This window comes from Haliaeetus leucocephalus, unplaced genomic scaffold, assembly GCF_000737465.1.
Source record: "Haliaeetus leucocephalus isolate CR32 unplaced genomic scaffold, Haliaeetus_leucocephalus-4.0 Scaffold162, whole genome shotgun sequence".
NCBI lineage: Eukaryota > Metazoa > Chordata > Aves > Accipitriformes > Accipitridae > Haliaeetus > Haliaeetus leucocephalus.
The window spans coordinates 10,906,182-10,921,252 of NW_010972598.1; the positions used below are offsets into that span (position 1 = coordinate 10,906,182).

Below are 15,071 nucleotides of genomic sequence, written 5' to 3' on the forward strand. Positions count from 1 at the left end.
CCCAAACCCGCACCCAGCACCTGTGCCCTGCCACCAGGCTGACCCCTGCACCCAGGCCAGACCCTGCACCCTGCACCCAGCATGCATGCCCTGCGCTCCATGCCACCCCAGTGCCACACAAGGCGAGGGCTGCCAGCACCCTGCCCGGGGCCGTACACCCAGGTGGGGCAGAGCGAGGCCCCCGTGTCCCTGCAGAGGCAGCTCGAGGTCTCTGCTGGCCCCAGAGACAACCCGTCTGCAAACTGGGGCAGCGCTGGCGTTGCTGGTGGGACAGTCGTATCACCCAAACCTGAAGGGCCAACGCGGGTTGCATACATACTTTTTTATTTTGCATGCATTGCAGTCACCAGCATTTAAATTACTTTTAACAGCAGCAGTGCTTGGCTATCACACAGCATTTTCTGTTCTTGGGGTAGTGACCAAACAGTTCACTGATCATTTCACACCATCAATAAATACACAGCCATCAGGGATGCGCCCAGGGCACCTGCAATGCAACAAATGGGGCTGATCTTAACCCGGGTCCCACAAAAAGTAGCAGTTCCTTTATGTACCTACAATACTCTTTTCTTTCAGGGCTCTTCTACTTTCTTCGGTTTGCAGAGTCTTAAAAATTTGCCAGTGATGGTGCAGACTGCTGTATAACTAATTAAGCTTCCCAACAATTAACTTCCTATTTCTAGTTACCTTTTCCAGACATCTTTGAATTAAATTCACAAACCCCTGGGGCTCCACAGTCAGAGGGGGGGAGCTGAAAACCACCGTCCCACCGAGATCAGCCAGGCTCTTTCCATGAGGAGCCAAGGCACACGGATAAATCTTGGAGCTTTACCGCGTCTCGCCGAGCCTGGCACGATGTCCAGTGTGCGGTGGCTGTGGGGTCCTGGTGGGGTGGGGAGCTGCTCCCCTGGCTCTCCTGGGCTTCAACTGGGAACTGGTGGGAGAACGGGGCCTCGGGGAGAGATGCGCAAAGGGATGGGGATGTGGGGTCGTGGGAGAAAGTTGTGGGGGACGGGCTGGGGCGAGTACTGAAAACCTTTGGCCTGGAGAAACGCAGTGTGGTGTCTTTAGGAAAGGAAGGTGGGGAGCTGGAGGGATGGTCCACCTGCAGTGCAAGGCAGCCGCGTGTCACACTGCACACGCTGAACCCGTCTGCCGGGTCAGGTACTGAAAAGCGAAGGAATGAATGTTTAGTGCACGGGGGTGATGTCATCGTTGCGCTGCTAAAATCAAGGCTTATCTGGAACAAATTCCCTACTGAGAGTGCGGTAACCCCGTCCCTCTGACTGGCACGGTGTGCCACCAGCATGTTTGTGACTCTGGATGTTTGACATTTCCGTGTTTTCCTTCATGTACCTCTGGCTGAAGGCATATCATTTGCCAATAGCGGGTTGCACGGTGATTGCTGGCGGCGGAGCCGGGTCTGGTGGGGAGAAACCAGCTTTCCTGGGGCTGGGTGCCGGCTCCGGGCAGTGCCGCGGCACGGACCCACCTCTGCCCTCCCTGGGTTTGGGTTTCAGTGCCTCCCACCTACCCAGGGAGGGAGAGGGGAAAGAGGGAGAGAGACAGACACCTCTAATTAATCATATTAACTCCTGAGAGATGCTTTATGTTCCAACAATGTCACTATTATTAAGTTCACGCGGTCATCCCTCATCAAGCCCCTCTGCACCGGGTTCTGGGAAAAAAGGCTTTGCTGGATTTCCCCGGCGAGTGCCGGCATCGCCCTGGCGCAGCCCGACGTAGAGTCCGACTTCTGCAACCGCTATCAATCACGCCGACGGTTGGACCTGTCAATTTTCCCTCTTTGTGAGGCTTTTTTCTTCTTTTTTTCCCCCTCCCGAAGCTGACCGCAAGATTGATTCAGTCCGGACAGCGGGGTTGTAAACGGAGAGGCGCTGCCTTTCAAAGGAGCCATTCAAGTAAGGAGGAAAGAGAAAAAAAAATCTTTCCTCAATGCACTCGAGTTGTATGCCAACAACAACACGGCCTTAACAAAATAACATAAAATAAGGTGGGACGAGTGCGTAAGAGCAGCGGCGATGCAGCAGCGCTCCCGAGGCCGGTTCCCCTGGCGGATGCTGAAACGGAGGGAGAGCACGAAGCGGCAATACCTCCGGGGCTGCATTTATCGCTTCCCCCAAAGCTCGGGTCATTTCAAAGGCCTGATCCTGCCCTGCTGCTGGCACACCAGAGAACATTTCTGGATTCAGCTTGTGTTTGCTGGATTAAAACTTCCATCCAAGAGTCGTCATGGATAATGATGAATCCTGCTTAGTGTTGGTGCCCTTACCGTCTCTGGTTATAGTCTTCATTCTAAAATCCAGGTGGGTCCTGTTTTCATTAAGGAGAATGGTTAACCGGGGGGGGGAGAAAGTGAAACTTCCCTATTTCATGTTCGGTTCTGCTCCAGGACAAGTCACTCTCTGCTTAGAGACTGCCCATCACAAAGGGTTTTCAAATAAAATAAGCGAGACCACTTGCCAAAGAAAAATTACACAGGCACCAAATGAAAAGCAAAATATTTTGAATAAAAGTAAAGCCAAAGAAGACAAAAAGCCTCCACGAGCGCTTTCAGAAATGACTAATGATATTTTTGCTCCCTAATCAGGGCTTGCCCCACCTGGGCTGCTATTAAGGAGGTTTTATTTTTCCAAGGATGAATCCCCAGCGCAGAGCCTTAACAGTGCTGATGGACTCTGACGCTTTTGCAACCTGCAAAGCATGGCCGTGGAAGAGGGAATTGTGTTTTTCTTTCAGTTTAAGATCTTTCAGTAACTTGGGATGACTCCCGGGCAGGGCTTTCAGGTGACACACACCACAGAGGTGCCCCTCACTCCCCCAGCCCCTTTCTGGCCTTGTCCCACCACTTCTGGGTGGTGCAGAAAGGTGCTTTCCAGAGGAAGGCACACACGATGCACCAGGTATTTTTAAAGAGTGAGAAAAAAGCCAATTAGGAAATGAGTGATGTGCAGGGCCTGCGGGAAACCCCCTCGGTCCCAGCCCTGCCTGCAGAGCTGCCTGCGCAGGATGCGTGCCCGTCGTGATGGGTAGGACAGCAGTCCTGACTTCGAGGAAATTGCTTTCTGAGGCAGTCATTATACAAACCATGGCATTAAATACGTAAATATTAACTGCGTCAAAAGAAAGTGTATTTCCTGGGGAGTCAAGTGTCTTTCTTTACCTGCCTGCTTCGGCAGCCAGTAACAGTGCAGAAACGTACCTATGGACAACACATTCTCTAGCCCTCGGCGCTTTTATTCTCTGTTTTTGCCCTCCCCTTTAGCAGAAAAATCCTCTCCAGTTTTGCAACATGTTCTTGCGTTGCTGATACGCAGAAGGTGGCCCTTAGCCTTGTGAGTTTTCCGTACCACGGCGTGGACAGACGCCAGCTCCAGGCACGGGCACCCCGAGTCCCGGCGGAGCTGGGGGTGCAGAGCGGCGGGTGGAGAAGGAGAGAGGCATCTGAGCGCTGCAGCCTGCACGGAAAATCGTGGTGGGGTAAGATAAGACGTGGATTTAAACCACTGTAACTCTTCCAGCATCTCTCTCTGCGCTGCGCTCTTACTCTGGAATAAATAAACACCTTTCCCATTTCATTGCTGCTGGACGCGGTTTAAGGGAAACTGGGAAAATGCTCCTCGTCTGGCAAAAGGGGGGTCTGTCCAGGAGCTGCTGGGGTGTGCGGGGAGCAGCTTCGCCGGCCCCGTCAAGCCGATGGGCACCATCTCCCACCTCAACAGGGCAATAAGGGGACGTTTGCTAAGAGAGACAGGGCAGAGGGGTGTCCCATGGCGGTCCCAGCCCAGGAGAGCTGGCGGGGGGAGTCAGGGGCCGGCACCGGCCGTCGCTGCAGGATGGGCATCCAAGACGCTTCTTAAAAGCCGAGCTTTTCTTTGTGCGTCGGTGCTTGCTGCATACCTGCTATTTTGTCGGTAAAGCATCTTCTATTAGCCACCCCGTAAATGAGGCCACAGCAGTCGCAGCCCCTCCAGCTGCCTCGGTGGAAGAAAACGTGTCGAGTCAGCAGTTCCCCTGCCCCGCTCTCGAGTCCCGAGTCCCACCTCTCCCTAGCACCGCGCGAGCTGAGGCCTCGCTTTTAGCTGCAGAACAAGTGCATAAAAATGATCTTATTTATTACAGGAGACATGTTTTAAAACAACTGACAAAATTGCAAGATGTAAAACGACAAGCAAGTGCTTTTTCTTTTTTAAACCCATATAGACTTCTGGCAATGATAAAAATAGTGTTTTCTTTTTTAAAGTTGGAATTAATCTTTCTTTCCAAAGCAATCATGTAGCAGGAAAAGCAGGAAGACACTTAGATAATAACTGATACTCACTGGGTGATGGTTACTTATTGAATAGCCGGGTAGCCTGCTTTCCTCTGCAGAGCCATTAACATTAAAGAACAGCGTGAACATTAAAGCAAAAAAAGGTGAGGGTTTTTTTCCCCCCCCTATTCCCTTGATGTGTGACTAACAGCTGTTTTTCTGTGTGACAAATCAGTGGGGTCTTCCTGTTGTTGATGTAATGAAGCTGTTTCCTGGTGTGAAATTCTACGGGATAAATTACAGGAGGGGGAGGAGAACATCCCACACTTATCAAAGTGCTTCGGAGGGGAGGGAAGCTCTGCGCTCCTCGCAGGGATGGGCAGCGGATCAAAACAGGCAGCAGGGCTGTCGGGTCACAGCCACTTTACTTAAGCCTTTTTTTTTTTTTTTTCCTGTTTATCTCTAAGTTTTCTGCCACTGCAAGCAGAATGATGGTCTTTACAACGACGGGTTGTCAGGAAGGAGAGTTTGGGGTATTTCCCCCGATGACCCAGTCTCACTTAACATCACGGTAGTGCTGCAGAGAGCTGTATGAAGCAGTCTAGCTGATGTGCCTCAGTTTCCCCATCTCTAAAACCGGGGGCTGACAGCGACCCCGATGTCCACCACCATGAGAGCAGTAGGAAGGGGCCCTGGGGTGGCTGGGTGCTGCCCGCGGCACCGGCCCACCCAAAAGCGCTGTGGGGACGCAGGCGTTTCCCACGGCTGGCACCGGCTCAAGCGCTTGTGGGGGATCTGCCTTGGTGGGTTCATTTAGTCCTCAGACACCCACAAAAAAAAAATCACTTTTACCTGTTTTTCTTTTTTTCTTTGCCAGTATTAGTTAATTAAACTATGCAAATTAAAACAACTTAATTTCTATAATATCAGGACCAGAGCCTCAAACCATTTGGTGTAGCTCATCTGGCATGTATGTTACATAAAATGTTTGGAGCGGCTCTAATAAAAATGAAAAAGGCTGTAAATCAAGTTTAATTTATTCATTTTCTGTATGGTATGAAAGCATGCCAAAATCAGATTATTTATGAGCCCTTCATAACAATAGGCATTTTTATTGGTTGCAAATGACAAAAGGGGTTCTCAGAGGGATTTTTTTCTTCTTTTAAATTTTTTGAATGCCTTTTCAGAAACATTTATTTTTTTGGACTCTATGATCTCAAAGAAAAATATTTAATCATTGATACAGTAAAAATAATTTATATTTAGATACTGAAAAACACATCAGACTTTAAAACATAAATATACAGAGCTAATCCAGCCCAAAGGCTCAGGCGAATGCTACACCACAGGTTAGAGAAAAGAGCTGTGATTTATACCCGCTTCCTTAAATTTCCCATTAAGAGTATAATCTCCCAGAAGTCTTTCACAAAATGTCTGAGCCACTCGGGGTTTTTTTTCTTTTGCTTTTCCAGATCCGTTTGGTGGGTCGATGGGCACACACGTGCTCTGCGTGCATGGTCACACGCGTGTGCCCAAGCACTCGCCTTGCGGTGACTTTCTCTCTCTTTGCCCATCCACGGCTAATTCACAAAATCTCTTTCTCGGTGGGTAACTGAATCCCACGAGCTCTCATACAGGTAAGGCAGGTTACCCTCCCTGACACACAGAAAATCATGGATAAACCAACCATGGATTGGCTTCTGCCTCCCGCTTTTCAGCTCATTTAAACCACCTTTTGTCTATTTTCTGGTACCGCTGGACCCAGAGGTGGGTTTGGTGACAGGCACTTGCCGCACACCCAGCGCGGCGGTGGAGGGCAGATACGCATTAACCGCCGGGACCATCGTGGGATGCTCTTGTCTGCACCATCATGGTCCCGTCTGAAGTGTGCCCTGATGGGGACGAAGGTGCTGGGCCGCCTCGCTGGCTCTGGGGAGGGACGTAAGGTGCGATGCCGATGCCAGCAAGGAGCGTGGCACCGTGCCGGCAAGGAACCTGTGGCAACCCAGAGGTCAACATCCCTCCTCTCTGAAATGCCACTGTTTAGGAGTGGTATTAGCCAGAGCAACCCTAAAGCCCCAGCACCCAAGTTTTGGGGGCAGAGAACCAGGCAGGTGGAGAGCACCCACCAGCCCCCTGTAGAGGAAGGGCATCCCCAGGGATGAGATGGGCTGCGACCATCTCCACGATGGGGACAGTGCCATGGGGAAGTGGGTGCCATCCTGCCCACAGCATCCTGGGCATCGTGGCCGACAGCCACCTGGCAGCAAGGAGGAGGCAAGGGGACCCCAAAACCTCTTGTGGAGGCGGACAAAAGCCCAGCTGGAAGGTGCGGGGGGGGGGGATTGGCTTTGCCAGTGGGCTCTGAGTAAGTGTAATGGGGAGGGGGCAGAGAGGCACCCCCTCCTGCAAGAACAGGGGCTTTCTCTGCACCAACCCTGAGAAAAAAAAAGAAAAAAACCAAGAAGAGAAAAAGAGGGAACCCCCCTCCCCAGGAGAATTAGCATCCAGGATCTGTCAGTCACTGGGAGCTTTTGGTAAAAGGGGCCCCTTGTCAACCTCTGCCTTTGATGTGACTGGGACGGAGGTGCTCAATTAAAAGCCTATCAGTCTGTAAGTAAATCAACGCCTATCAGGCTTGTCACATCAAACAAACGATTATTGCACGAACCCGCCCACCCCATTAATCTGGCTGTTCCTTCTTGACAGCTCAGGGTCAGGGCACTGTAAATCCTGCACTGGATTGCAGCCACCTGGAGCAGGATTAAAGCAGCCCTGCAGCATGTGCTGCTGCACCCAATTACTCCCCGGCAGCAGGCGGCTGCAGCAAGGGGTACCCGTGGCCCCAGCAGCCGTGGGGTGCCCAGCACAGGGCTGGGGTCCCCACCGGAGCTGAGCTTTGCACAGTCACGGCTGGTGATGTGGGTTGTTTGGTGGTGCCGCGTGGCCGTGGCAAACGTTGGTTTGTGTTGGCACCAGGGATGCTCAGCTGCGTGGTACGGAGAGCTCAGCACCCGGCTTGTGGGTGCCCGGCACCCAGTGCCAGACCAGTATTGCCAGCACTTGTCTGGCTACCGAGATAACATGGGAGCAGCTCCGAAGATGGCTCTCGGTGGCTCTGGGAAATTATTGCCGATAGGGACGGCTGCACCACAGCCCCAGGCTCACCCATTGAGGGTAGATAGCCACGGTGTCCTTAGTGGGCTGGTTCAAACCCTGCCCTGAGCTGGGCAGGTCGCGTTTAAGCCTGTGACCACGGGCAGGGATTGACCTTGGGGAGCCTCTCGGTAACTCACACGATAAAAGGAACCAACGGGTTGAGCTTTCGGGTGCTCTTTGGGCCTGGATTAGCAGCAGCGGTCCCTGGGGACACCAGGGTTTTCCCATCAGGTCACTCAAGGTGAAGACAACTGGGCAGCAACTGGGGCTCCTGCCCTCGTCCGCCCGGACGCACCATGTCTCTGGCACCGGGGCTTTGGAGCAAACGGCTGGGCTGGCGGGGAGGAGGGTGCTGGAGCCCAGCAGCGGGCGGAAGACGGCCGGGGCCATCGGCTCCCGAGAACAAGCGGCTCTATTCAAGGGAAGGCAGAAGCCAAACTTTCTTGAAAAGCCTCTGTGCTGCGGCAGGAGCAGCCTCGGGGCAGCTGGAGCTTGTGATTCCTGCACGCAGAGGTAGAGGCTGTTTTAATAAAGGAAAAGCTGAATCTCAGATCACATGAGGGCAGTGCCACGGAGTAAAGACAGGGAACGGGGCGAGCTCCAGGGAGGCTGCAGGTTGAGTTTTGGGAAGGGGCTTGGTGCCCCTATCCCACCAAGGGCTCTGCGGTCCCCACGTGCTGGCTTTGCCCTGATGGCAGAGCCCCAGTGAGGTCTGTCCGCCTCTGGGGCTGTGGGCAGCACAGGGGCACCCCCCGACCCTCCAGACGGAGCACACATAACCACCCCAAGGATGTCCATACTGCTCTCATCTGCAAAACAGAACCTGCACCCCGCCAGGTCTGAGCCTGGCAGTCCCCGCGCCGGCAGGGCTTTCAGCCTCGCACTTCGGTGGAGGGGTCTGCTCCACGCACGGGGTCCCGGACCAGAAGAGCATCCCCCAGGTGGCTGGTGACTAGAGGTCGCATCCTGCAGCCGGCAGCACGACGCTGTGCGGGGAGGGAGCTTGCTCCCCTTTCTGCCTAGGCCTATTATTAGCATATTCCCTCTCCTGCAGAGCCTGGCGCCTCATAATGCAGCTTTGGCTCGCTCTCACGGCGCGGAGCTGTCAGCCGGGGCTGCCCTGCCTGTGCTGAGGACGGACGCTGGCTCTGAGGGCTCAAGGATCCCCACGGCGAGCGTGGCTGGCTGGACACTGTGCTGCAGTCTGGGGGAGCCTGTCTGCCCGCTGCTGCCCGCTTTCCCACCGGCTCTTGGGCAGTCGCTCACCCCGCAGCGATGGGCTGGGGTTTGGGGGGCACTCCTCGGCGGGCAGCATCGCCCCGAGGTGTGCGGTGTCACCGGGGCAGCAACCCAAGGGCTGCCCTCCCTGCCTCAGTTTCCCCATTTGCAGTAGGGGTGAGATGGCACTCGCTGTCCCTGGCTCCTCAGGGGTGCTGCAGCCCCACCACGCCAGGATCAGGGTGCGCCCGTGTGTGGGTGCAACCTTGGCGCTCAGAAAAGTAGCCCATTCAGCACCGGAGGAGGAGCAGGTTTTACACGGCCCAGCAAAGCGCGTGGAGAAAGTGAGGCTGCTGCGTCCATCGCTGCCTCGATGCATCCACCCACACCATCCGCCCAAGGATGGGGAAGCTGGAAAGACGAGGCCGGCGCGAGCAGAGGTGACACCAAATAGGAGACAGACTCTCACCGCGCCACGTTTGATATGGTGACACCGAGTCTTTTGCCGATAAGCGGTATCACCTCCCTGCGGATAGCCATCACCCCTCACCCCTGCCCGGCGCACCCGCCCGGCGCCCTCGGCTCTCCCACGCACGTCAAGCAACACCCGCTCGCCCCAGCAGATAAGCACCACCATGTCCCCACCATGCCCGGCTGGCTCTGCCCGGCCCCAGCCCTGCGGTGGGAGATGCTGGTGCTGATGGGGAGGGTGGAAAGAAAATCCCAGCTGTCACCTGCTGCTCCCACCCAGGTGAATTTTGCATGGGGAGAAGGGCTGGGGGTGCACGACCGGGGGGATCTGGCCCTGCGGACTTTATCTCCCACACATGATCAATGCCGAGTTTAAGTAAGGTTTATTGGTATCTGTAATTTAACATGACATATTTCTAACATGAATTACTCTGAGATCATCGTGTGCATAAAATATGACAGGAATCTTTTAAGTGCAAGCATAGTTCTCAGTTAATTTAATAACTGAGATGGAAAATGGAATAGCATTAAATTTAATATTTTACATAATGCTCTTACACTTCCTTCACTTGCTGCTGGCATCATTTGTTTTCCCTTCTTCCTCATTTATGGCCTGCTCAGCCCGAATTGTCCTGGAGCCTGGCCAGGGAGGGGGTTGCTGCCCCCTCGAAGGGCCATACCGAGCCCCCCTGGGCAGCCAGAGCTGCCCCCGCATCTCCCCCATCCCGTGCAAAGGTGACGGGACACGCTGGGTGCCCCCTCGCCTCTGCTCTTTGCAGATGCCTGCATGCTTGGCACCTCCTGCAAAGCCCCGGTCCTGGTGGTCCGAGTCCGGCGGCTGAGTCCCTTCGGCTGCCTGTTATTGTGCTCTGCTCCTTCCTGAGGGTCTCAGCAGAACGACCTGTTTCATATGCCCCGTGCTGAATAATGACACAGCCACCCTTCACGGCTATGAAACTAAACTTGCTCTTTATTAAGAAAGCGGTTTCCAAGCTGAGCCCGCAGCCAGCGGCTGGCCCCGTGCACGCAGGCACGTCCAGGGATCCTCTTCCAAACTCTTCCCGCTCCCCTTCCCTCCGTCCCCCTGCTCCGTGCAGGCAGCCACCAAGAGCAAAGCCCCTGCCTGCAATAGCTGCTGCTCAGCGCAGGGATAAAACCAGGCCTTGCTGCAAGGCAGTGTTGCTTTGAAGACAGCGGAGCAGTTGCAGGCGATGGACCTGTCAGACCGTCCACCACCGGGACAGGACAGGATGGTGCTGGACGGAGGTGGGGGGTCCCACTCCGGGATGGGATGCTGCTGAGCCGACAGCCTCCCACGTAGTGGGTACTGAGGCCAGAGGCAGACAAGGGGTTAATTCAAATCACGCAGGCTAATTTACCCTTCTGCTCAGATCTCGGAGGAGAGAAGGACGGGATGTAATTGCCGGGTGAGCGGAGCCCACTTGACCCGACGAGCCCGTCCCCGCGTGCCTCGCTCTCGCTCGGCGCTGCTCCGGGCAGCCCCTGCTCTCCTCCCCGTCAGCCTCCCCCAGCTCCCGCTGCCCTTCGCCCCAGCACGGCTGGTGGCAGAAAATCGAAGCTGACCCACTTTTACAAGAAAATCGCCTGACGACGGCCGTGCCCGGGCTCCCCATCCGGCACACGCCGGGACCTGAAGCATCCGTGGTGAGACCGACCCCCACTCGAGCGGGACGGGGACCAGGGGGGGCACGAAGCCCCAGGGACACCCTCGCCGGGGTGGCGGCAGATGCTCCACGCCAGGTTTTGTGCTCGCCGTGGGATTTGGGAGCGCGGCGGATGCCCGTGCACTGCAGAAGGGATCAATATGGCTCTTAGCCTTGTCCCTTCCTATTGAGCCTCGGCGCGTGATTTAAGGGGCTCTGGTAACGTGCGTGCCACCGCCGCGAACAAGGTGTTAACACCGAGCCGCCGGGGTTATGGCTGCAAAGGAGCTGGCAGGGCCCAGGCAGGATTGGTGCCTCCAGCCCTTGTCTGCTCTGGTTCAAAGGGTTCCCGTGGCTGCGATGAAAAGAGGGTTGCTGGAGGGATTACAGCGGGGAGGGGAGGCTGATGCTGCTGGGAACGGAGCGGGCTCTTTATCGGAGAGTAGCAGAGCCTGACAGCACTGTAACTCTCTCTTCTTAAGGAGATGAGCTTGCAATAAACCAAGGAGCACATTAGAGGTAACGAGACAAAATGGCAGGGTTTTGAAAGCCCAGCAGAAGCAATAATCCAGCCTGGAACAGAGAGAGCACTCAGCTTACCTCTGCCTTTTGGAAACACTGCCGTGTTTTTGCAGCGCTGCCAGAACAGTTCTTTACTGTAACTTGGAAAGTCTCGGACGCGGGTTTCAACACCTCGCTCTCACACCACATAATGCAAAAGTTAATTCTACTTTCAGGCTGATGTCAACATTCCCCTTTATTGCCACGGCGAAATGTGAAGACTACATTAATTTGCATTTGCTGTGTGCAAGTAACGCGTTCCAGATAATCACGGTAACTCCTCAAAGGTATAGACGAGAATTTCCTGGATAATGTGCTGGATGGAAAAAGCTGATGGGATCCAGGAGAAGGAAACGGCATTGTGTGTTTTCATAGCTCCACCTGGAAGCAGAGCAGCCCAGAAATACAGGCTGCAGCACTGCAGACCTCGGCTGGGCTGGCTTGCCTTGCCGCGGGGAGGGTGAATTTGGGGGGCTGGGGTGGACACTGGCACTCGCTTGCTGGGAGAGCATCTCCCAGGGCTCAGCAGAAGCAGGGCGTAAGGAGTGACCACGGAAAGCCGCGGGAAGGGATGTTCTCCTCCCACACAACTTTTAACACCAGCCGGCCACTTCTCCATAAAACAAACAACCCATCACTAACTAGAAGCCAAACAATTATTACTTTAAGCAATGTGCTGAAAACATAGATGCTCCAGTCTGAGATAGTAACGACCCTTTGTCTATGGAGCCGAGAAATATATTGAGCCCTGGGTGCCTGCACAGAAACTCGCCTTGTGCCCCGCAGTAAATTAATTGGCCTGAACTCAGAGGATCCTCCCGCACGTGAGCGCTTCGGCCAGGATATATCAGTTGAGGGAATGGATTTTCCATCTTCCCTGATATATCGCGTGCCCCAGATGATGGCAATGATCGCACATCACAGCTAAAGCCTTCAAAGGGGCTTTGCAAACTGATAGCCGGACTCTGGGAAGCTCGTGCCAAAGGTGCCGGGAGGAGAGCCACGGGGCTCAGCCGGGCTGGCTGGGGCACAGGGCTCTGCGCTGGGGCTGCAGGAGGGGACAGGGGACCCTCACGGATGGGATCCATCCTGTATCCCAGCCCTGTGGCTGCGCTGGCCACCCGCCTGGCATAAAACTGCATGCAGGGATCCTGCGATGGCATGTGGGAGCGATGAATTCATTTCCATTTATGATCTGTTATGATGATACCCCTGAAGGATAAAAGTCTATACATAATAATCTCTCTCTTCAGCTTTGTTAACAACTTCAATTAACAGAGAGCTGTGTAATGCTTCATCAGCCGTTTGGATTACAGATGAAATTAAGCCATCATATTTATGAACTACGCAGTGAGTTCGAGGAAGACTCCACATATTTTACATTTAATAACTTGCCCTCTCATTTTATTTATAACGTTAATAATGATTTGGTGGCTGCTTTGGGGGGAAAACATAAATGACAAAGCGAAGAAGCCGGCTGGGCAGGGTAAGCGGAGCTGTGCTTTATGGGAACAGCGTGCTGTCAATGCCCAGCCACACACCTCCTCACTTTGGCTCCTTTCTCTTTTATTTTTGATTAAATAGCCCTGTGAACATGGAGACTTCTGCCTTGTAATTGCTTTCCACTCAGCACTTTTAAAACCCGGGCCGAGGGTTAATGATTAAATCCCGCGGCGTGGACCCGTCGCACCCACCAGCCGGAGCATCAGCAGCCGGCACGCCGCCAGCGGGCCCCGCGTCAGATTTTGGGTGCAGTTCATAGGTCCCGACCCCCGAAGGAAGATGGATGCCCCGTGCCTCAGTGGAAGGGCCAGTGCCTTGCTGCAGAAAAAAAAGAATATTTTTCCCTAAAGCAGGGATGGGCAGTGGGAGCCAGGCGGAGGGAGGGCTGCTCCTGCACACCCTGTTTCTTCCCATCCTTCCCGGCTGCCTGCGCCAGGCAGGACCTGGGCTGGGGGGTGCTCGCCGGGTGGTTTTGGGATGCTGCTCCCTGCCAGAGTCTCCCCGTCCGGTGCTATTATTACCACCCTTTCTGATTAACCTGCAGGCTGAAACCACGTTGCGGTGTTCCCAGTCTCTGTCTGGAGCACTGGAACACTGAGAGGCTGAGCAAGGTTAATTAATTTGAGCAAAGACTGAAGCCTAAAAGATGGGGAGCAGCACACTGAAAGATGACGGCTGGCAAAAATCATTAGAAGCATCTTTCAACAATCTATATACTGTTATCGATCCTGTTATAGATCATGTTCCTTTCCCCTTTTTTGCAGGATCTTCTGGATCGATACAGCAAGTGCATTGAGACTGTAGCAACACATTTAAAACCTTATAAAAGGTTATTTAGTTGCTAACAGTGCAGCAGTTTCTGCAAAGCCTGCCAAAAGGTTACAGCTTTTTGGGCATCATAAATTACAGACGACAGGGAAAAAAAGTAAGTGCGGTTTTCTTTATTGTCTCAGTGATGGATGGGCTCCTGAACAAGACACAAAATACATCATATCACCTTTAATGGGACCACATTTCTGTAGCCATAACTCACAATTTTAAAATAGAAAATGGTGAAATATGGCGTTGTATATTCCACTCCTGACATATTTATGAGTCCTTCCCTTCTTATAAATACAGTGATTGCTATTTCAAAGCAGCATGTCAGGTATGAGCAGAGCACAAACAGCTGGTGCGATTGAAAAATTATAGCCAGAGTTGGACGTTTTCAAAAACTCTCTCTAGCAGCAGTAAATTTACAATGTTTGCACTAACTGTTATTAAAACCAAATCCATATCTTGGCAACAGGAATCCAGCGCTCCGGACCAGCTGGAGTGACGGTGCCGCTGACAGCCGGGGTGAGTCCAGGGGCTGCTCCTGGGGAAGCATTAAAAGGCACTTTGAGGGCCCCTGGCTCCGGCCGGGGGGTCTCGCAGGGGAAGCTCCGGAGCCTCTACGGTGCCCGTGGTAGCTGCGTGTGCCGCTCTGCACCGTGCCGGGCACCGGCAGAGCCAAGGGACCAAACATGCAGTGGGTGCGGACCGGTGGAGCTGAGCTTGCTGCTGGCCCCTGCTCGCAGAGCTCTGCTGACCCAGGCACCGCATGTCGCGGAGACCTGGGGAAGCGAGGACGGAGCATCGTCATCCTCCTGCATGTGCAGGCAGCTGCCTGCCCTCACACCTCCCGCGGGCAGCAGCCGTCCCGCGCCCCGGCTGGACGTGGCGGGTGTCAGCTGCATCCCGAGAGCGGGCTGGCTCAGAGCATCTCCCTCCAGCTCTGGCCTCTCTCGTATTTATGCTTCGGTCCGTAATGGCAGTTTAATGTTACACTAATACACGCTTTGGGTCTGGTGCCATTTCTGTATCATTACTGCCATTCATTCGGCAAGAGGGTTTTACTAGTAAATACCTCGCGGAAGAAATAATCCTGCCAAGAGCCCTCCTGAGCATCACTCACTCCTGGGAGCAGGGGGAATTCTCTGGCCTCATTTAGGCACACAAAAGGCCTCTAATTAGCTTTTTGTTTAGTCCGATTATGAATATGAGTTTTGACCTTTCAAAGTGATTAGCTTTTGAAGCTAACTAATTTGCATAACATCAGTTTCTAAACTACATATACAATCTAGGACCAGACTATTTTTTTTTGTTGTTCACTCCTTTTCCTTTTTTTTTAACAGCAGCCTACAGCAAACTGCCGAGCTCTGTATTTTAGGCCCTGGATGAGGCCCTGCTCCTGCCCATCT

The 15,071-nt window shown here is 53.8% G+C and overlaps 1 protein-coding gene across 1 annotated transcript in view; it reads right to left on the reverse strand.

Annotated features, from left to right (window-relative positions):
- Nucleotides 1-13,106, reverse strand: part of ZNF703 (zinc finger protein 703) — a 15,927-nt gene extending 2,821 nt beyond the window's left edge. The window contains exon 1 of the mRNA XM_010562979.1: nucleotides 13,041-13,106. Within this exon, the coding sequence (XP_010561281.1) occupies nucleotides 13,041-13,106 (66 nt within the window). The remainder of the gene's footprint in view (nucleotides 1-13,040) is intronic.
- Nucleotides 13,107-15,071: the final 1,965 nt, after the last annotated feature.